General features: G+C 38.9%; 2 protein-coding genes across 5 annotated transcripts in view; both read left to right on the forward strand.

Annotated features, from left to right (window-relative positions):
- Window positions 1-2,413: 2,413 nt before the first annotated feature.
- LOC111581230 (protein phosphatase 1D) lies at window positions 2,414-13,724 on the forward strand. Its single transcript, XM_023289332.3, has 6 exons — window positions 2,414-3,066; window positions 4,012-4,240; window positions 5,552-5,676; window positions 8,646-8,827; window positions 9,024-9,248; window positions 11,350-13,724. Exons 1-6 carry the CDS (start codon window positions 2,541-2,543, stop codon window positions 11,734-11,736), a joined length of 1,674 nt encoding a protein of 557 aa, XP_023145100.1. The 5' UTR covers window positions 2,414-2,540; the 3' UTR covers window positions 11,737-13,724.
- Window positions 13,725-16,647: 2,923 nt separating this feature from the next.
- brip1 (BRCA1 interacting helicase 1) overlaps window positions 16,648-23,741 on the forward strand; it is a 50,038-nt gene continuing 42,944 nt past the window's right edge. Inside the window, exons 1-6 of one of the 4 annotated variants that reach the window (XM_035956859.2) lie at window positions 16,648-17,009; window positions 17,112-17,217; window positions 18,658-18,769; window positions 19,144-19,335; window positions 21,810-21,949; window positions 22,107-22,244. In XM_035956859.2, coding sequence (XP_035812752.2) covers window positions 17,125-17,217; window positions 18,658-18,769; window positions 19,144-19,335; window positions 21,810-21,949; window positions 22,107-22,244 — 675 coding nt within the window. In that variant the 5' untranslated portion in view covers window positions 16,648-17,009; window positions 17,112-17,124. The remainder of the gene's footprint in view (window positions 17,010-17,111; window positions 17,218-18,657; window positions 18,770-19,143; window positions 19,336-21,809; window positions 21,950-22,106; window positions 22,245-23,741) is intronic. The other 3 variants (XM_023289328.3, XM_023289330.3, XM_023289329.3) reach the window with 3 other exon arrangements.

Below are 23,741 nucleotides of genomic sequence, written 5' to 3' on the forward strand. Positions count from 1 at the left end.
ATGAACAAGTACTGATATCTTTAAATGAGAGGTTGAGAAAATCACAATTCAAATTCTTCTAATTATTGTTGTCATTGTATTTATACTGCAATTGTCCAAAATTGCAGTATAAATACAATGACAACAATAGTGAAAAAAAATGACAGTGAAAATGTATGTAGGCTACATAGTTTCAGTGAAATAACATAACCTTTGCATCATTGCCTCTAGAAACATAGGAAACACACTGCAACTCACTGACAGTAAAATAATACATCTCTCTGATGCACTTTGCCCATGACAAAAGAAACATACAGAAACAAAAAGAAGCCTGGCAGACTTTATCCTCTCAGCACACTGTGTGGTTAACTAGCAGCTATAACTGATGACAGGTGTGTGTAGAGTCAGACACACACACACAGGATGCTTCACTTCACTTAGTCATCTTGCAAAAATACACCGTGCACAAACGCATACCGCTGCAAAACCTCCTCACCGGACCATCAGTTGTTGAAGTCCTCCCTCGAGTCTCCGGTTTCTAGACTAGCAGCGTTAGCGCTGAGTTACAGGCTGTCTGGACACCTCAGAGCAGTGAGGGACGTCTACGTGGATCATGTGACGGACCGAGGGTAGAGGGTAGAATTATTATTATTTTTGTTTTATTTATTATTTTGGGCCTCAAAGACTTTTACACACACACACACACACACACACACACACACACACACACACACACACACACACACACACACACACACACACACACACACACACACACACTTACAAATAAAAAACAAAATTAAATAGAATTAAAAAAACAACTTTGACAAAAGGGCACTCTGGGCATCAATAGACAAAGGGGCAGGTGGTTCACTGTGGTATCATTCTCTCTCCTGGTTTTTTCTATCATCCACTGTAATGTGCTGCTATCTTAGCTTTTTCCATGGTTCCAAGTAGTGAGCTACAAGTGTTTGGTCTTGTTTCTCGACCTGAAAAGGGGGTTAGAGACGCTCCTCCTAGACCACTAGACAGCCATCTTTTGACAGTACTTTTGCTGAGTAATCTTGTGTTTTTTTTATTTAAATTCTGTATCTGTGACCAAGCTGCTCTTCCATCTCTTTGTAAAAGCTATGGTATTGAAATTCTGATCTTCTGGTGGTTTGCACGGTTTTGTTCTGCTTGATTCTGTTTTGGATACAACTGGTACAATTTCTAGAAAGTGTTTCTGAGTGCCCTACACAGCCACCTCAGAAACCGTCAGTCTAGCTATGACTAGATATTGAGAAAGCTCCTTCTTGCTGAAATTCACAATCTGGCTTCCTTCACATATTCTGATGCCATGTTTACCACTATCACAATGCTGCTTTGTGAGCATTGCTCAATTTGAAACTTAAGGCAAAATCAAACTTATAAAAAATTAACAGTGAGCAAACCTCTGATGAGTCAATCAAATGTGGCATCTGAACACTGCATCAGTCGAAAGATACAGTTCAAGGAAGTCTGACCTTTGTACAAAGAAGTTAACATGATCACTGCCACTGCTCTGCTTCAGTTCAACTGCTGACATGCTGAATCTAAAATATTTCCTCTTCATTTTATAAAGTTTTGTGATGGACTTTTCAGCATTTTGACATCAAGATTTAAAATTTTTGCAAATGTTTATCAGTCATCTGTCTCCTTAAATACTAATGATTAGTTTTGGGAACGGCCCTGAACCCTATCTGTCTACTGTTACTCTTAATGGCGTCAAACTGTGAATTTCAGGACACATAATACTTTGCCTGTGCCCACGATGTATTCTGTAATCCTCAGGCTCATCATAGCTTGCTTCACTGGCATTGTTGAGGAGGTTATCAACTCCAAAGCAAATGTAATCAAATCAAATCAGGCTTTCTTGTCATTTTTCTGTACATACAACAGTAGTATAGACAAGATGAGAGAGCGTTTCTCCAGGATCCAATAACTTAAAGCAACTAACTTAAGACATTAACACTTATGCAGTCACACCCCCACCCACCCTCCTGCCCATACACATACACACATCCCTAAGAAGTCCTTTTTTTTTTACAAAATTGGCAGTATTTGCAAAATTGCCAGTATTTACAAATTGACAGTTGAGTTGTTAGTGTCTATAGCAGCAGCCTGTGATGTAAAGTGCACACAGTTAAAGTGACCTTGTGGACTGATGCATAATTTAAACACCGAGACTCATACTGAAAATACTAAAACTAGATTTAAATAGCCCAAATCAACCACTTTCCCTTTTAAATCCCTACATTGTTCTCCAAATACTGATGCGGCCAGCATCAGCTAAACGCCATGAAGAGAGTTGTCCACACAGCTCTGCTCAGTGATCCAGCCTGTAGAGGGCAGCAGCTGCACCGCTGTTGCCACGTCCACGTACTAGAAGAAGGCAGACTGTGACGTCAACGCGTTGGAGCATGCCTACTACGCTCAGAGATAAACAAAGACAGGACGTCGCTCTGCAATAAACTCTACTCTGCTGTTATTTTATATGCTAACAAAACCGAAACATTGTGGAGCGCCCTAATTCTGGAGCCATGGAAAAAACATTATTGATGCGAGTGAGTGTGTTTACCGACCAAGGAGGCAGGAAATACATGGAAGATGTGACCGAGGTCATAGTAGAGCCGGAGCCGGGAGATGATGCGCCGACGTCGGGTGAGCCAGAGGAGAGCAGTGAGGGAGACGGTATGGTCACTTCTCTAACCGGGGACGCGCATCAGGACCAGAAAGGTGAAGCCGGGGAACCACCGCAGGTTTCAGATACATCGTGTGAGCCCGTACGAACGGAGGGCCAAATGATATTGGCGGAAACATCTTTACCGGGAGGTCAGAGCCCACCGCGAGTTGAGCCGAGCACCGCAAGCCCTTCCCGCCGCTCTGTCGCGTTCTTCGCTGTGTTTGATGGTCACGGGGGTCGCGAGGCTGCGCAGTTTGCACGAGACTATTTGTGGGAGTTCATGAAGAAGCAGCGGGGCTTCTGGTCGGACTGCGACCGGGAGGTCTGCTCTGCCATACGCAAAGGATTTGTAGCCTGCCACCACGCTATGTGGAAGAAGCTGCGTAAGTTTCCAACACCTTACGAAGTTGCGGCCTTTCAGCTGGCAATACTTTACCCAAAATGTTCCCCTCTCTCTGTTTGAGAACCTTTAATGTAACCCCAAACCCCTAAATGAAACTACTTGTGGCCTAAACCCTGTAAACTTGTCTCTGTTCATGACCTGTGGAACTCATATGACGGCCGAATTTACTAGAAGACTCTATAAACTCAGTGATGTAATTTTCTTTCGGCTGCATAGATTGTCTAAAGACCGATATAGATACCCCGACACTCTGTTGAGGCTTTATTTCTGCTGTTATTTAGATACAGAGGTAGTTATGATGCTAATGGTTTTAGCCACCAGATTCAATGAAGCTACATTAGTTAGCAATAGCCACTTGGTTCACTTCGAACAAAGCCTGCTTAGACGAACGGCTACTGGCTCAGATCGCAACTTATTGTATATTGTAGTCTGCAAATATATTATCGTTTTCTATGTATATTTTACGTGTGTTACTATAACAGTGCAGGTGTCGCTAAAAGCCATGGCAAACACTACTGAATCGTGTTTTTAGCCAGTGTATGCCGTACAAATGCCGGCTGTCTGCTCAGGTGTCTGACTGGACATGCCGTGGCATGTCAGCTGTTTTCCAGCTGGCCGTGGGTTGTCTCTAAATGTTTGCACAGCGCATGTCTGACTTTGCTTGCTTTGGAAAATTTGCTCCAATACTGATACAAACTGACCCCGAGGTCACAGTGTTCTTATCAGGATCAGTGCATCAAACAGCAGCCATGGTAATGAGCAGTCTATAAAGCAAACAATTTAAGTGTCATGTTCTGCATTCATTTTTTCTTAATGTTAAATTTATGGTTCCCTACACAGGAGGGAATGTGTAGGAAGCAGATAATAAGCTGTAAACTGCTCCAACCAGGTAGAGGTATTTATTTTCTGTCTTCTGTGTTCTCAGCTGAATGGCCAAAGACACTCACAGGCCTTCCCAGTACATCTGGCACCACAGCCAGTGTAGTGGTCCTTCGAGGAAACCGCATGTATGTGGCCCACGTTGGGGACTCGGCAGTGGTTCTAGGGGTACAGGATGACCCCTCAATCCCCTTCATCAGAGCTGTGGAAGTCACACAAGACCACAAGCCTGAACTACCCAGAGAGAGGGAGCGAATTGAAGGTCTGGGAGGAAGGTAAGGCTTAACCCACAAGACACCCCACCTCTGCACTTTATCTAAATTTTGATGTTCTTGGTAAAATATGTTAAAATGTAACTATTGCATGCATCTACACTGAAGGAATTTGCTGATACTGAGCTATGCCAGTAAATTAGAGTTGTAAGGTAAAGGACATACTGTAGCAGAAGCTGGAATTCCAAGTTAAAATTCTAGGAACAAGACTAAGTCCAATTTCAGTGTATTCCTTGTCGCGAGTCAGCAGTCACATCACCCTCTATCTAAAGCAAGTGATTATAATCAAGAAGCTTCTTTATTGCACAATAGCAAATCAAAACGTAATCTCTCTCAAAGGACAATGCCCTTTTACAGTGTCTGTGGCATCTCTACCGGTGAGATATTGTTGTAGTGATAGGCTTCTTAGTGCCTTATCAGCAAATAAACTTCTAAGTGTACACGACAAGGTAAATGCCACATTTATAACAGGATATATAGTATCAAACAATAGTCCTATACTATAGTATAGTATAGGATATATAGTATATATATAGGATATATAGTATTGTGTCAGCTGTGGTAATCAAGATGTAGTTAATTTTGTTGAATGAATCGTTTCACCACCCTACCAAATGGTTCTAATAACACTGGAACGGGCTAACCTTAGTATAACTCCAGGTTGTAACTGAACTGGGACAATTGTAAACCTCTCTGTAAATGTTTGCTTTTTCCTGATGTGCTGTGTCAGCCAACGTCCACACGATCTCTGTCCAGACAAGTCTCATAGGATCTTTTAGAAATAATTTCTGTTCATACCAACACCTGAAAATGCATATCACATGACCATTGACTTTCACTGAGCAGCCAGTGTAAACAGAAACTCAGGGTTGGATGCTTAATTGTAGAGTCATGTGATTGGGGCATGATTAATTGGGGAAGGACATGTAGTGACTAGTAACACGCAATCAGGAAGCAAACATGAGAATCTGCATCATTTCCATTTCCAGAATGGTCGGTTTCTGTCCGCACAGATAATACTGAAAGTGGGATGTTTAAAAATTTTCACATGGAAGGAGTTTCCAAAAGATTTGTTTTCAGGGACCTTAAGCAACATTTGCACATGAAAGAAAGGCCAAACTATGGAAAAATCTATGATTACAAAAACCAATTAATAAATATGAATGTGGGGACAAAGCCTTAGACTGTGCTAGTTTTAGCTCATTGTACTGAATAAATCTGTAGCTGTGTGTAATCCTTATCATTGTAGCACAACTGGCTCTCTGCTTGATATAAATTGCAGCTTCGTTTTTCTCTCCTCTCTGCTATCTGCAGTGTAATCAAGAAGTCTGGAGTGAACAGGGTGGTGTGGAAGAGGCCAAGGCTCAGCCACAATGGTCCAGTTCGTCGGAGCACCGTGATCGACCAGATACCGTTCTTGGCAGTAGCCCGAGCTCTAGGTTGGAAAAACACACCACAGTATACTTGTGAATAGGGATGATTATTGTTAAGATTTTAACGCTGCTACTACTTTTACCGATACTACTTATCGATCCAGTACTTTAATGGTATTTTTCTCAGTACTTTTTGATTGTTTTTGTTTTGTGTTTAAATAGAAAAACGGAAACAAATTAAGAAGGCACTATAAATTGCTCTATTTTTTTCATGCATACTATATTTAAATTAAAATTTATATAGACACTAATGTTGTGTTCATAGGATGGTCAGAGCACACTGGACAGGTTTTTACTCACAAACAAAACATCATGCACAGGGTGCCCGTATAGCTCAACGCGTTGAGTGGGTGACCCATGTACAGGGGCTGGTCCCTGACGCAGCTGGCCCGGGTTCGATTCCCGCTCGCGGCCCTTTGCTGCATGTCTTCCCCCGACTCTTCTCCCCTGTTTCCTGTCTCTCTCTCTCACTGCGCCTATCTAATAAAGCCCACAAAAAGGCCAAAAAAATAACTTAAAAAAAAAAACAAAACAAAAACATCATGCACTGTGTTCCATTAAACTAGCCAGCATTATATAAGAATTTAAAGCTCCACCTTGAACAGATATTAAGTAAATGTCAGTGCATTGTGCTGATAAGACCTGTTTCACTCTTCACTTTTGAGTATAAGATTAATGTGGGACTTTGACAGTATTTTTACTGTGATTTTAATAGTTTAGTAAAGAAAACCGTTTGAGTACTTCTACCACTAAAACCAACATTCAAGTAGAGAAACAGTAAAAATTAAGTAAAACTGAATTTGTTTGCAGCCCTGAAATCACTAAATCCTGCTGCTCTGTTCTGAAAGTGAAATTAAAACAGTAGTTCAGATAATGCTCTGAATTTCGGACTGAACTGATGAACAAAACCACAGGTAAACAGCTGGTGAATGTGTATTTTCAATGATTAGCCTTTGCTCGTCTGATTAACTCTGTGTGGGCTGCTAGGCTAGCAAACATAAGATACAATTACGTAGTGTTTGTCCCCTTAGAGAAATCTTCTATTTTTGTATATTTGACACACCTAAATGTTTCAGATCATCAAACTAATTTGAACATAAGACAAACAAGAACCCAAGAAAACACAAAGGGCAGTCTTTAAATGATGATTTAATTTTTTGAAAAAAAAAAAAATACTGTCCAGCTCATCTTGTCCGATGTGAAAAAGTAATTGTCCCCTTAGCTACCAATCGAACAAATTACCAAATTCATTTGGAAATTGGGTTCAGTTTCACTAGCCACACTCATATATGATTACTGCCAGGCTTGATGAATCTAAACATCACTAAACAGAACCTGTCTGGTATTGTGAAGTAGCTAAAGGGTCTCCAAAAGCAGCACATGATGCCACGTTCTAAGATTCAAGAACCGATGCAAAACAAAGTTATTGACATTAATCAGTCTGAAATAAACCATAACTTAAAAGTGACATTTTGGTTTTTATGGGTTATCTCTATATAATAATCAAAAAATACAAATATTAGTTTGATCATCTGTGACATCTGTGTAAGTGTGAAAAATATGCAGAAATATAAGATTTCTGCAAGGGGCCAAACACTTTTGCACAGCACTATACCTGGTATACCACTATTGCTTTTGTGGCAATGAACATAAAATTTGCAACACAACGTTCTTCTTATTTTTCAAAGTACTGTACTCTGACGTTAACTGCAGAATTGTTAACATCAGACCTTATCGATCCTCTGGTTTTTAAAGATTTTGCCCTGGGGCTTGTTTAATACTGGGGCTCGGTACTCATCTCTACCTGTGAATAACCTGTTAGGAACACTGCAACAATGAACTATGAGAATAATATTGTTCTTTTTGCCTGACCGTAAAAATCCTACAAACTGTAAAAAAGTACAACCTTCATCTTATTAACAACATGCTTGTCAAAGGGATCTTTTAGTAACCGTAGAGGTAAAACATAGTGAAACACACACACAATAATGTATTTTTTTAAAGCAAACACACTAATGCATCTCTTTTTTTTTTTTTTTTTAACAGTATACATAATTTATGCTTAAGGCAGTGGGGAAGCGTGACTTAACTAGAAGATTGCTAAAGAATTTCGAAATGTGTGATGCACTCAGGACCTGAAAGGACAAGAATGCATTGTGCTTAATTAATCAGCTATTATTAATTAGTCAGCTAATTCTTCCTAGATTTAGAATGTTACCATATTGTCCAATCCTATACCACAATGAGACTCCTGCCAAAACTTTAAGTAAACCTTTTTTATGTTTGCTCTTCAAATTTTAAAGTTACCATGTTCACAAATTTTGACTGAGTTCAGACATTATCAGTGTTGCATTGGAGCCTTGCATTGGAGCCTGTTTCCCACCAGCATGCAGGCAGGTACATGTCAGGCTACGTCCAAGTCTTGTTTGGCCTGTTATGACATTAGTTGAGGAATTCATATTAGTCAGTTAATATAATACACCTGCTCTTTGTCATTTAAGCCAGCAATAAAAGAACAGAACTACAGTTTTCACTTGCATATGGTTGCAAAATTCTTGCATGATAAAGACCTGCTCTAGAGGGTTTTGTGAGTGTAGATCATGCCGGAGGTTTTGGGCCACATTGGTCAAATAACCTTGGTTTTCCTTCTTGTTCTAAGGACTAAGTTGCTCAGGAAAACTGACATTGATTGTTAGAGTCAGAGAAAAAAGATGGGGATTCTAAAAATCTGGTTACAACGTTGTGCCATTCAGCTGTATAAATGTCTTGCAATATTTTCTACCAATTTGTTTGACAAACTTAAACTCTGGCTTCAGTGCACAATTGTTTGATGGACAAAAGAGAGGCAGGGAAGGAATTGCAGACGGGCTCAAGTTTATTTGAAAAAAAAAAAAACATCTGTTCCAGACAGTCATGACAAAGTGTGTTGTGTGGATCTGTGTTTCCTTCAACTAAGACTTTCTTATCCGAAACAGGTGATCTGTGGAGCTATGACTTCTACAGTGGGGAGTTTGTGGTTTCTCCAGAGCCAGACACTAGTGTGGTGATCCTTGACCCCAGAAAACATCGCTACATCATCTTGGGCAGTGATGGTCTGTGGAATATGGTGCCCCCTCAAGAGGCCATATCCATGTGTCAGAACAATGATGAGGAAATGGTGAGTGGTGGCTCTTTGGCTAGTATCATTTGAACTAGTATAGATGGATGACTCATTTTACTGTATGTCTGGTTTGTTGTCTCGTGTACAATAATTGTTAAATAAGCAAACATGAGCAGGAAGCTCTATTATGATACTTGAATCAAATCCACCATGTCAGCCCTTGTCGGTGTAACAACGGTCTTTCATACTGTAGGCACCATGCGGGGCATCGAGTGCCAGGCAGCTGGTCAGCCACGCTCTGCTGCGGTGGCGCCAGAGAATGTTGCGTGCTGACAACACCAGCGCCATCGTGATCGCCCTGCAGGAATCTGGGACCTCCCAGGACACCTTGCATCATGAGGAGGTGCTGCTTGACTTAACCAAGGTGTCCCAGTGCCCTCCCACCTCCATATCTCGAGCCGACACTCCTCTCCTTCAGGTGAGGGCAGGGTGATAATTCACATATTGAAGACCATAAAACATGGTTTTTTTTTTTTTAATTATTGTGAAACTTTATTTTTGTGAAACCCCCTAAAATTCCCAAATGACCTCTCAGCTCACTGTTGACTCATTTGTGAACAACTTTCAATGCATAGACGCAGAGCGGGATAAAAAACTGAAAGACACAGGGGCATTATCCCAAATCAAAGTATCAGACTGTTTTATTTTTTTTTCACTGAGAGTTCTGTGTGGTAGTGTTGAAACAACCAATGTCTCCCAGGTTTCAGTTGCCTTTAATTGTGTTATGCTGCACTGTATAGACTGAAGATTACATTTTGTGTAATCCATGTACACTACCAGTCAAAAGTTTGGACACACCTTCTCATTCAATGATTTTTATTTAATTATTTTATACATTGTAGATTAATACTGAAGACATCAAAACTATAAAAGAATACATATAGAATTATGTTGTAATCAAGAAAGTGTTAATCTTCAGTATTAATCTACAATGTAGAAATAATGCAAATAAATAAAAAGCATTGAATGAGATGGTGTCAAACTTTTGACTGATAGTGTATATACAGCTAAGCTCTAAATTATTCATATCCATGAAAAATTTTGTTTTATATATGGAATTTTTATTTGACAAGTAGGTTTGTTCATGCTAGAAATTACAAAAGACAGTAAAACATTGTTTTAGGGATGTTAAAGATACATTTGAACTATTTCTGTTTTGTTTTGTGTTGTGTTTTTACGTTTTTTACTAAAACTCCCATACTCAGAGTTACTCATACTCCTTCAAAGTGTTGCAGATATTTAGAAAAGATGCACCATTTCAAGTGGTCATGGTAATTTCTACAATGTTCTAGAGTGTTCTGATACACTATACATTGATAACCACTGATGCAGCAATTCTCCAGTCACTTGTTAGTCAATTGCAAGTCATGGCTAAAACCAGAGACTTTAGTGAGGACCTCTGAATGTGCATGGCGGCTGCTCACAAGACGGGGGAAAGGCTATGAAGTCATATCCGAGTATTTTCAAGTGACAAAAAGCACAAGCACTTCCATACATTTAAACATCTCAGAGTGTGTGGTAGGTAGTCAATAGTAGTTACTGTGTTGACAAGAATGGCAGTGCAAGGAACCAAGGGGAATTCCAATATTATCACTAAGACTATTCTGGTGAATCTGAGCAATTCTGGTACCAACATCTGAAGACATACAGTCAAGCAGACCCTGAACAAGTCTGGCCTCCATAGACCCAGACCAAGGAGAACTTCTCTTCTCCAAGACAGAAATACAGACGTCACATGGACACAGATGGTTTTAGTCATGAGGTCTGCAGTGAGATGAGATGAAAATGGAGTTGTTTCGACATGCAGGCATGGGATTACTGTTTACTGCTGAAAGAAAGGACAATCAATCAACCCTGAGAACATCATACTAACAGTAAGACATGGTGGTGGGAGTATAATGCCTTGGGGGTGTTTTTTCAGCCAGTTGGTTAGACAGCCTTGTCAAAGTAAATGGCGTCATGAGAAAAGAGCATTTAGATTCTGGGATAAAACGTCAGGCTTTCTACTGAAAGTTTGGCATTGGGCAACATTTGACCTTCCAGCAAGACTTGATCTGAAACCTACAGCCAGAGTGGTCAAGAGATGGTTAACAGAAAACATTATGAACATTTTGAAGTAGCCCATCCAGAGTCTTAACCTGAAGTCCATTAAGAATCTTATTGATGGCAAGGAAGCCTTTAACCTCAAAAGCCTGGGGTTCACCACAAAAAGGAGTATAAAAAAATCCCAGAGGAGACCTACATAAGGCTTGCTGGCAATTACAAGATCTGTTTGACTGTCTTACCACGGAGAAAGAGCATTAACAACTTTGGACATGGCATTATTAGTAAAAAATGTAATTTACAACACAATGACCTCCTGTCTTGTCACTTGTTTATGTCATTTCCAGACAGAAAAAGCATACTAGTTGATAAAAAAAAATGACTAAATAAACATTTGATATGGGTATGAATCGTTTGAGCTTACATGTCAATGCTGTACATTGTCATCACTGTCATCCTATTCTGTTCTCCTGCAGCGGCCTCCAGAAGAGGATTCTCCTTCAGCTATGTGTGAGCTGCTACCTGCCTTGGAGAGACGGGATGGGCTATCAGGAAGCAATAGCTTGTACCACATGAGTCTGTCTGACCCCTTTGCTCTGAGTTCACTTTGTTCAAATAGCAGCACTGAGCTGCCCAGTCAGTCCAGTCCAACTGACGGTACAGTTAACAGCAGGACACCCAACAGCAAAAGAGCTATTGATGGATCGTCACCACCGGCAGGTCAGCCGACAAAGAAAGCCCGGCGCAGGACAGCTGACAGGCCGCCGCTGGTCCAACACAATGCAGAGAAGAAACAGAAGGAGTCTAATAATGTCTCTCCCATTCTCCAGCAGCATAACAAGACCACAGTGTGTGTGTGCTAAAACACACCTCAGCTTGCTGCCTCCCACCGTCAACCTCGTCTCCAGTGGTGTTTCTGCTCCTTATGTTTGCAGCTCTCCTGCATTGTCACAGTTCAAAGCAACCTTGCTCTAAAGGTTGGTAACAGACTTATCTCAGCACTAGGACAGTCCTCACTTGAAAACAGTTTTTTGTTTTTTTTTTTTTGATGAATTTTGTGTCTTTGTTTTGAAATTCCTTCCTGATAAAATGTGTCTTATTCCACCTACGTTTCTGGTAACAGTTGTAAGAAATAAGTATGACTAATTGCTGGTGTAAATATTATGCATTTTATAACTGAGTATTGAAAAGTAAGTCAATCTGCTCATTTAAAACAAATCTATATTTTTTATACATTCTTTTATTGTACAAAGATAAACATCAAAATCCCCTTTAGATGAACTCCACCACAGCTTTCTTCTTCTGCTCCTCTGTCTGTCAACACACCGCTGTGTGCACACCTTGTGTTAAAACATGTTTATGTATTGTTATTCTTATCTCTTTATTTAATCACTGGAGATTTGTCTTGAATATAAAAACTGAAGGTGCTGCTACAGTCACGAACCAGTAAGCTACTACATTGTGTATATTGATATTTAAATATATGTAATGCGTCATGTAACATGTTTTTCTTTTCAAGGTATTCTTCTGACCTAACTCATCAGGCCCTCATGAGGTTTCTAATATTGGAAGATGGTTTTAAGTTGTAATTGCACAGTGTATCTTAAGGGATAAATCCACTCTACTATCGGTCATTGTTGTAGTTTGTAATGAGATATTACAGTTGATTTTGGTGTCTTCACTTCCCTGAGCCTGCAACACTCATTCATACATCAATAGTGATTTTTCTAAGTCTCCGAGAATGCCTTTCAACAGCCCTCTGCTTGTGCAGATGTTGGTATGTTTGTCCCTATAATGATGGATCGCTTCCTCTGTGTTTGCTAAATATCCAGGTGGTTCTAAAACAAAGACGTCCTTGGTCCTGAGGGACTGACAAAAGCACTGATGTTTACAGTCATCATTCATGATTATTTTGTGCTACCAGATTTTCATTGTGGCTGCACTGAAGTATCAGTAATGTCATTCTCCATCACAAACATGTTGGTTCCTGCAGAGAGAGGACTGTCTTGGTTCACTGGTCCACCCTTTACCTTGTTTTCTCTCATGTGCAACAAGACAATAACTGCTGGTTTCTGTTTTGCTGAGGCTGATTTCTACAAGCCATTGTCCCTCCATGCTGCAGCTGCAGTTGTATTGTTACTGATGTATGCACAAGGCTCATTTGTGAGTAAATACACTCTGCATGGACTTTATAAGAGAATATTTTTGCACTATTATGGTGACCTTAATTGTCTTTGAGAAGGCAGTTTTCTTTTCAAAATAATGCAGCTAGGAATGAGTGACAAGATTAGAGTCTAAAACAGGAAATGTAGGATGTCAAATGACAAATAATCAGATCTCTTTCGAAGGGACTCGTCATTATGCTGAGTGGCGTTCGTGTGTAGAACGTGGCCGTGTCCTCTTTTACCTCTGGTTAATGACAGTGTTTGATTCAGATGATGAATATTCACTACAGAAAGATAATGACCATTACACAGGAAAGGCAGAAGCCTCAGTCTTTGTTAGACTTTGTTACATCATGATGTATTTTCATTGAGCAATGTGCAATTTCTAACAGGAGTTTGTAGCATTATGGAGTGGATCAATAAATATCGTACCACATTGGAGGAATGATGATGTTAATGTTTGGCACGTTCTCTGCTAATGCAGTCTGTTACTTGCCATGGGATCCCTTGGTTTCTGACTTTTATATAGTATTTTTGAGAATTCTCATGAATCTTTGCCTACTCATTTATTCTGTTGAATACTCACATCCCTGATTCAAATACCTTTGCATGTGTACAGTGTAAATGTGAAAAACACTTATCTGGAAATGAACTTATTTAAATAAAAACTTCTCTGAAGTAAAGTATTTACACTGCTGTGCAAGTAGATGCTGACTTATTTTGAATTGTTTTGCATTCTGCTTGTTTTTAATTAAGTTGCACTTTAAAAAGACCTTAATGTCATAGTTTTTATTCTTCCCTCTTCTATCAACACCACGCTTCACAAATATTTGCTCACCTCTTTGTAAATAAGTATTTTCAAACTGAAAGCCATATATATCTTTGGCATTAACAATCACCTTGCTGTTAGCTTTCTAACCTTTTTGTTTGCATAATCTTTTCCTTTATTCTTTAGCTCTCATACCTTGATAAGTACGGGAGGCAGATACTTGACCTTTTCTACAATCTAAAGCCAAAAACTAGGTTTTGTTGAGCATTATTTTTTCTTCAACCACTTTTTAGCATCTCGTGACATCCTTCCATTATCTATACACCGCTTAATCTTCAATAGGGTCATGACCCTAATGAGGATAAAGCGGTGTATAGATAATGGATGAATGGATGGAGTGGGCTGGAGTGTATGGGATCGACCCCAAGCGCTCAGCTGACTTAGGGTGAAGGCAGGGGACACCCTGGACAGGTCACCAGTCTACACCAGTCTATCACAGGGCTACATATAGAGACAAACATTCACAGTCATACCTACGGACTATTTAGAGTTACTAATTAACTTCAGCATGTTTTTGGACTGTGGGAGGAAGCTGGAGTACCTGGAGAAAATCTATACATTAACAGGGAGAACATGCAAACGCCACACAAAAAGATTGCAGGAAAACCGGGACGCAAACCGGGGATCTTGTAGCTGCAAGGCAACAGTGCTAACCACCGACCACTGTGCAGCCCACATCTAGTACCAGCACCAGCTTCATGTCAATGAGTGATAGAAATAGTCATTGGTATCTCAGATGTGTTATCTGTTTACTGATAAATCACCCCAACAAAACGTAGAAAGTATATTTTGGGAAAGTTTTTAAGGGTCATATCACTATGTGGGTCTGGTGGTTGGTCTTAACAAGTTATGACATGTCTAGTGTGAGTCATTGCAGGAAGTTTACATGCAACTACAGATGTGTCAAGTTGCAACCAGCAGGCCACGCTAAGAATTCAAAATAAAACTCCAAAATAGTATTGATCCATGTCAATTTGGATATAGATAGATAGATACTTTATTATATATAATATTATATATAATGTAGTAAAAGTAAAGTAATATAGTAAAGCAGTTGTTAATGTTAAACACCATTTGAAAATGTCTTGATAAAAAAAATCTTATTTCTAACATTTAAACCAAGAATTACTGTAAAAGTAAATTAAAAAGTGGAGACTATTTATACTGCAACTTTCAAGAGCAGACATTACAATGGGCTTCTTAGTTTACAGTTTAAAAGCAAGTAAGAGGAAGAGCAACAGACATTAAATCCAGACAACCAGATCAGAATGTGAAGCAAGACTAAAACAAAGCTAAATAAATGAAATTAAAGCAAATCTAAACAAAAACAAGCTGATTTTTAAAAGTGTACACAGTGCATACACATCCTAAGTCCAATATTAGAGTTCCAAAATCTCCTTTTGTCTTGAATCAAAGTGGAAGAAATACTCAGATCCTTTACCTGAGTAAAAGTACCAATACGGCAATGTAGTAATACTCCACTGCAAGTTAAAATCCTGCACGAAAATTCAAATTTAAAAGTGCATGAATGTCAATTGCAAAATGTGGTTAAAGTATTATAGAAAAATTCCTGGTTAGATACTCTGACTGATATATTCTTTTTTTATTATTATTATTATTATTATTATTATTACTATATATGTCATCATTAGATTATTAATAGTGAAACATCAGTGTGTCCACAGCAGGTTACTGTTGTAGCTGCTGCAAGTTTGAACTACTTTGTATCCAGTTTCATATCCAGGGACTGAAAATATATCTGAGAGCTCATCACATGATTAATGTGAGAGAAAAGAAGTGAGAACAAAGTTCTGATACACAAATCTATTTTCAGTTTTTCACTAATTTTTATTTTTGCTGAGATATTGGATCACTAAAACATTTATTGAAATGAAGCCTTCTGAAAAGTTTAAAGTCACAAAGTTTGGTAGAGCTCATGTCTGTATTGTGAAATGACTATGCGCTGTTTTTAGGAAAAAGCCCAAAAGTTGGACACCTCTGGTTGAACCTGTAAGATGCACTGTGTTTAGATAGCTTGTTATATTATCTAATGTGTCAAGACTTAATCTTACAAAGTACAATATTAGTAGCATAAAATGGAGAGAATGAAGTAGAATACAAGTACCTTAAACTGTACTTAAACACAGTGCTTGAGTAAATACACTTGGTTAATTTCCACAACTGGTCTTAAGCAGCTAACAACTAATAAAGCCTGAACAGAAGAGCTTAGATTCCTACTAATATTATATAGCAGCAGTTATTAATATACACTGAGGAATCACTATGCAAGGCTCTGTGCACAATAAAAAAACTTGAAGTGGATTCTGTAATGAAACGGGGATTGGAATGCACCTCGCACAAACTGCTGATCAGTGTAAGAAGGACCTAGAACCTGCAGCCACAAGAAAGAAATTAGAGTCTGGATGGACACATGTGATGTCTCAGATAGATGGATGTCCTGAACAGAACAAGGACACTTTGACAGAAGAGTTTTACGTGCAGGGCTTACTCATGAGCTTCATCAAAAATTAACAAACATAACTTTAGCAACCATTCAAGGGTTTATCATATTAAAAGAGATTTATATTGTATAAGACTACTCATTTACTTATCAATAGCAGCATTGTCTGCATCAGCAAATGGTAGTAATGAGTGACAAAAAAGAAAAAAGATCTAATTCATTTTATATTTAAGAAGAAAATGAAAGGGACATTGCCTTCGCGCTCTCTGAATGCTTTTATTTTGACAGGCGCCGGAGGAAGGCTCACGTGCAACACCGCTAGCATCCTGTCAGGGAACTAATGTGATTTTCAGAGCGGGAAGAAACATTGGAAGAACAGGGAAACCATAAACAGCTTTTGTTCGCCTAATTCGTCTCTTTTATATCGGTCATAACATTTTTTTGTTGTTCTGAGCAGCGTCACCAGTTTAACCAAGGGACATGATACCATGAATGACCCAAAGTAACGTAACGGAGGACTTAGCATTAGCTGCTAGGTAGCCGGTGATAGCTTCCAAGTGACCAGTCGGGTAGGGAACAACCGTAGAGCAGCAGACACGGACACACTTATTACTTTATTGATCATTCATTAGCAATGCGTTAGTTGTGCGTTATAGTACCTTAAGCTTGTGCGTTTATAAGGTACAATTATTAATAAGGTCGTTATTTAAGATGTGCTGAACTAATGTCAGTATATTGTGTAGGTAATAGTAGGCTTGTTTATACATATCTATTTCTGTGAAGCAGACACAGGAACATGGCTACGTCCAGGGTGGAGTACACCATAGGAGGGGTGAAGATCCACTTCCCCTGCAAGGCTTATCCATCCCAGCTGGCAATGATGAATTCAGTGAGTAACTGCAGTTGCATGAGACTTGAGCTCATTATAAATGAGGGACTGGAGCCAGCTCGTAGTGGGCACACTGTAGTAAGAGCACCAGTCTGTAAAAGATAAATTCTGCTATGCCTTAGCACTACAGCTGAGGTGAGTTCACTTAAGACAAAAACATTAAATTTACTCAAAGTATACTAACATTTTGAGATACTACATTTCTGATTGTCAAGAGCTATAAGCCATAGTCATCATTATTAAAACAAAAAAAGGCTTGCGATATTAAACTTTACGTGGAATGAATACAGAATGACATATATAGTAAGCACTAATAAACAAAATCTAAACTGATCGCTTTTCAGTCTAGCTTATTTATGATTTCCTAAACTCGAAAATTCTGTCCATGTGAGATGATAATCTAAGTACTACTTTACCAACAGTACAATAAAAATATCATGACAATTGTGATAGAGCTCATATAAGAAATGATGTAACTGCAGCTGATAAACTGTGACTTTGTGACAGCTCCCCTGACTGAGGTGAACAAAAGTGTGACTTATTGTTAGACCCTGGCTGATCCCCTCCCTGTGTTGGGACAATATGTAATTATAAAGGGTTAATGAAGTTACTGTGGTGGTTCCATGAGGTTGAGATACATAATAGACCCTGATGTTGCACTTATGACTCTTGGCAGATGAGCCTTATAATGTTCCTGATGACCTACAATATATATTTACTTTTTACTCAGTTTACAATGTAGCATGATGTGACAGGATTTCTTTTGGTTTAACACACATGACACATGGTGTGACACAAAAGTAATACACAAGTAAAATCTGGCATACGTTATGATTTGCCAGCCCTGCCTCCACCATGGTTTGTACATTCCAGCTGTGTGTCATCCTTCTTTTATATGTCACAGGTGCCAAAAAATCTTCTGCAAAACTTGTAGTGAAATATACCTGTCAGTCATTCCATCTCAAATACTCAAAATTTTCTAGCAGTTTCCGCTTGACCATGATTTGCCTGAAACTTTTAGAGCCTTTTTTAAAAAAAAGATTTTAACTCACACATTTAATCAGATAGTTCAATCTACTTGTCCAGTAATGCAGTTCCTGAATCAATGGCATGAGTAAAAACAGAGAAAAGTGCAAAATTGTGTCTTCAATTGTTCCTGAGATATTGTCATCTAAGCCTGCTGAAAGTGGGTTGACTGGCAGTTTTAAAAAATAAAAGTCTTGGAAAGTACTTGATAATTCAAGCAAATCAGAAATGGTCGAACACAAGCCCCCTGAAGATTTTTATGTATACATAGTAATATTTGTTCACAATGTAACAAAACCAACATCACCAGAAATTGTACAGTACTGAATTTGGATTTAGGATTTGGTGATTGTGATGTTCTAACCTACAATAGAGTTAAACCCATAAATGAATGTGTCTGTCTGTTGTGCCTAGATCATGCGAGGGTTGAACTATGGGCAGCACTGTCTTCTGGAGAGTCCTACAGGAAGTGGAAAGAGTTTGGCTCTGCTCTGCTCAGCTCTGGGATGGCAGAAAGCTCAGTGTGGTAAGCCTGCTCTGACTGAGACCAGCTAAACAGAAAACAAAATGTTTTGGTACATTGCCTTACTAGCAAACCCAGTCAAAATTCACTGAGTTCTGATCTAGATATTATTTACAGCAGAAATATGTCTCACATAAGCAGCATTTGTACTTTTTGTGTCACTTTTTTCATTCCAAGTTTTATAAATGAACTCTAGTACACTAAAGCGGAATTACATGTCTTTACAATATACTGTATGTACAGTGACATGAGGCTGCACTACTTATATTTTTTTTTCTCTTTTTTCTTGTTTATACATTTTTTCTCATGACTTCCTTTATGTACTGACTGGATTCATTCTAACTGACTGTTACATCTATTTCATTGTGCAATGACAGTGAAACTGCAAGACGGAGGGAGTACTGTGAATGACAAAAGCCGGTCAGATGCCCCCACACCTTGTCAGTGCATGTGCCACAGTAAACCCAGCAAAACTGTGGATACAGCAGCAACCAAACCTGCTGTTGTGGACCTCACTGTGCCACCCTGCAAAGAAACAGCTCAGCCGTCCACTCCAGCACCCAAACATAGTAAGAAGACCTTTTTTGTACTTGTGGCAGCATGTGAAACATACTATATATCATGTTGTATCTAAAAAAAAAACAAAAAAAAAAACAATATTATGAAAAAGTTGAGTATTTTGCATCAGAAAGTGAAAATTTAATATGTTCTGGACTCATTACTTGTAATGTGAAATATTTTTATGTTTTTTTAAGGTATTTTTTTGGTGTAATGTGAAATATTTTTATGAATTTTTTTTAAGGTATTTTTTTGGCCTGTAGCTCCCCTCCAGTTTAAACACGGACGACAAGGTGTTCTTTTCTACAGACATTTATTTCCGACGTCATGCCGAAGTGTCGATGCCGTGAGAACTAAATAAATAAATATACAACATATAAGTCGAAGTACAAATTTACAATAACAATTAAAGAAATGCACAATAAACACAAACGACAGCACAATGAAAAAATAAACATAAGTTTTTTACCTCATTGGCCGCATAAACTTTTGGGGAGAAACCTCCAACCGAAAACACTGCATTCCTCCTCCGTCTTCTCATTCATTCATTACAATGACAGGTACACTGCTCCATGTGGCGAATGATATGTGTCTCTCAATAATCTACCTGACTACAACAGCGCAACAACATTAGTTCCACAAGAAAAGTTCCATTTTCAGAATATGTTCAACTTTGTATGTTTTAATCTTTTTAAACTTATTCATAAGCAACAAAAATTATTAACTAAATCATTCCTATTTTTGATCCAAAAAGTAATTAAATGAACTTAAATTGAATACTTGATTATGATGACAGCTACATGGCCTTTGTGGCTTTTATTTGATAGGACAGTGAAGACAGATAGGAAAGTGGGGAGAAGAATGGGGGAAGATATGCAGTAAAGGGCCGTGAGCGGGCATCGAACCCAGGCCGCTACGTTGGGAAATATAGCCCCTGATCATGGGTCGCCTGCTCAACCAGTTGAGCTATTCAGGCGCCCATAATGTGAAATATTTGAAGCCTTTCTGTGTTTTTTTTTTTTTGATGATTTTGACTTATATCTAATGCAAAATGAGAAAATCTAGTATCTCAAAATATGAGAACATTTTATTTAGAGTTTGAGTAAATTACTATTCAGACAGCATAAATGCTGTTTATCTTTCTGTAGTACAGTACACACAACCACAATCATAAGAGACACTGCTGAATTGAAAGTTATCCAGTAGACAACTCTCCACAAGGAGGGAAGGCCACAGAAAGTCAGTGCTGAAAAGACTGGCTGTTGACAGAGTGCTGTATGGAAGTATATTGATGGAAAGTTGACTGGAAAGTAAAACCATGCTAGGAAAAGTTGCACAAACAAGAGTGATGCAGACAGCAGCCTTGAGAGGATTGTCAAGGAAAGTCGAATCAAGAACTTGGGAGAGCTTTACAAGGACTGACGCTGATGTTGGTGTATCAAGAGCCACAAAGCACAGGCGTCTTCAGGAAAAAGCTGCAACTGTCACATTCCTAATATCAAGACACTCCTGAACCATAGACAACGTTAGATGCGTCTTACCCGGACTGAGGAGATAAAGAACTTGACTGTAACTAAGTGGTCCATAGTCCTGGTTTTAGTTGAAAGTAAATTTAGTATTTCATGTGGAAATCAATGTCCTAGAGTCTTGAGGGAGAATGGAGAAGCTCCGAATCCAGCGTTTTTGAAGTGCAGTGAAAAGTTCCTGCAGTCTGTCATGATTTTTGGTGCCATTTCGTCTGCTGGTGTTGGTCCACTGTGTTTTATTAAGACCAAAGTCACCGCAGCGTCTACCAGGAGATTTTAGCAAACTTAATGCCTCCATCTGCTAACAAGCATTATGGAGATCCCGATTTCCTTTTCCCACAATATTTAGCTCCAACCCACAGTGCCAAAACTACCACCAAATGGTTTGCTGACCTATGATTTTACTGTGCTTGATTGTCCAGCCAACTCACCTGACCTGAACCCCGTACAATCTCAAATGACATACTGTCAAGAGGAAGATAGCACCTGACTCAAAAATACAGAGGAGCTGAAGTGTGAACACTTGGGACTCCAGAGCAATCTCAACACAGTCAGCTTTCTTTATCAGTTTGTTTAGTTTCTGCTCATCTATGAACATGACTCCTTGCTGCTGGCCACAACAGACTGCAACATCTTACTGAGCATGTTGAAGGACCTAACTTTCTTCAGGAAGTGGAGTCTGCTCTGTTCCTTCTTGTAAGACAACCTCAGTGTAACATTTTAAGTTCAGCCTGTTTTCCAAGTAAACAATGTGTTGTAGCTACAGTTACCCCCAATAATGGCATAAGGATTGTATGAGCCGATGTAATACATCCAGCTTGGGGCATAAATGAATCTTTTCCATTAAATAAGTCTATCTTACATTTGCTAAAGCTAGCCTTGGCCAAAGCAAAGTCTTTCTCTGGGTTTGCGTCTTTTATCATATGTAATCCAAGTGTGCTCTTTTTGCTGTGTTGTAGTGTCTTTACCAGAGGAATCACAACTCAAAGAACAGTCTATAGCCTCTCGTCTGTCTGAGAAGTTCCTCGCTTCTCACACCTGTGAGAAAGACGATGACTTTCAGCCAGACAGGAAGCGTATTCGCACTGCAGAGCTCAAGGTAACCCTGGGTACTTCTTGTATGCTGTTGTACATGTATACTGAATTTACTGTATTTTACATTCTGCATGAATATATGCATTTGACTGAATAGGAATATCTGAAATACTGAGTAATGTGCATCCAACTAAAGTAAATTCCCTATGTTTGGTTCTCAGAGCCGGAAAAAGCAGCGTCTGGAGCAGGGAGTCGTGTTCATAGATGATGAACCGAAGCAGGAAAATGAGCCAGCAGGTCTTCAGGATTGGAGTACAGAGACCAACAGCCAGGCACCTGGTTTATCCTCATCCTGTAGTGTGAGTACATACTAGACAAGGATACCGACTTACTCCAGTTATTTGGCTGCACTGACACATGGGGGCAATGTTGTGCATTTAGTTACATTTTAAATAGCGGTCTGTTACTGTGGACCACCTCAGACATGACCAGTATGATTCAACTTTTTGTGTATTACCTCTATCATTTAGAGCCGATCAGCGCTGGTCTCCAAGGCAGCATTTTAACTTTTGTGTTCCTGTAGATAGTTGGGGCAAGTCATCTTTTCCATAAAGTTTAAATAAGTGACACTGTCTATTAAAAGATTTATACAGGGAATGTTCCTGTGAAGCCAGCATTAAGCTGTTTTTTACTTGCAGTTAAAAAAAAATTCTTCATGAGACTGATATACTTTTATATGTACTTTTACGCACGTCTTCAAGATACAGAGAAAAAAACAAAGTAAACAGTAAAGCAAAATATCCTTGACATAGCAATCTCATTCCCAGAAAGGCTAAATATGTGGATAGTACCTAATAGGGCTGGGCAATATAGCTGAAAAACCTATCACGACAACATGTGTCATTTCAGTTGATAATGATTTTCAGTGCCCTATTTTTTTTTAATAAAGTTCAGCAGAAAAAAGGTTTACTTTAAAGTTTATTACTTTATTTATCAAGGCACACAGGTAATGATGCCAGTATTAACACAATAATGAAATACATACAGCCAGGGAGGGTGCACGTTTGGGAAAATTCATACAACTGAACTTTGTGTTTTCATTATGTGCTGTCATAATGGTCTGCATCTGATACATTCATTTGAAATTATGGATCATTCTATTGAAGGACTTGCAGGTATTGATAAAGTGTCTGTGGCTGGCATATATTGCTATCGTTCAGTACGTGTACTGACCCACTGTCCCTCCAGCAAGAATACCGAGTCTTAGCACATTTGAATTGGAGCCAGAGTTTCTGCCATGAAAGTAATTTATTTTTGAAGTAACAGGCATCAGTGGAAAATATCATCTGTTATCATTCTTTATACAAAGTAGTGCGATGCAATACAGGCAGACAAAAGCACTGTTAATGCCATATGTTCATGATCTGCTTTAAGTGCTTCAATAAGCCATTACTATGAGCCACCTATCATCAACAATACTGACATTAATTTCACCTATGTTTCTCTTTCACTTACATATCAAAACATTGGTTTGACAAAGGTCCATACTGCTTCGCTGTTGCCAAGACATTTAAATGGAACAGAGTCATCAATACAAATATTGGTTGTGCTCTAAAGATTTGTTGCACATTGTCAGTATGATAAATGGCCCACAGAAACACAAACTGATTAACCTCCTTGTGGAAGGCATCAATAGAGTAGATTACAGCTAGTTTTCTTCTTTGTGGTTCCATTATATTAGCAATGGGTTCAGAATCAACATTCAGTTTCACCACTGGGTGCCAGTATACTCCACCAAATTTACTCAAGGCCATAGTTAAAGTTTCAAACTAGTATAGGCTTAAAATGAGACATTG

This window comes from Amphiprion ocellaris, chromosome 7 (assembly GCF_022539595.1).
Source record: "Amphiprion ocellaris isolate individual 3 ecotype Okinawa chromosome 7, ASM2253959v1, whole genome shotgun sequence".
Classification (NCBI taxonomy): domain Eukaryota; kingdom Metazoa; phylum Chordata; class Actinopteri; family Pomacentridae; genus Amphiprion; species Amphiprion ocellaris.

Bases quoted from the DNA above. Each gene is read 5' to 3' on its own strand.
- LOC111581230 (XM_023289332.3), top strand. From the start codon at position 2,541: ATGGAAAAAACATTATTGATGCGAGTGAGTGTGTTTACCGACCAAGGA. The intron at 3,067-4,011 runs GTAAGTTTCCAA...CTGTGTTCTCAG, and splicing joins CGCTATGTGGAAGAAGCTGC to CTGAATGGCCAAAGACACTC. The intron at 5,677-8,645 runs GTTGGAAAAACA...TATCCGAAACAG, and splicing joins GGCAGTAGCCCGAGCTCTAG to GTGATCTGTGGAGCTATGAC.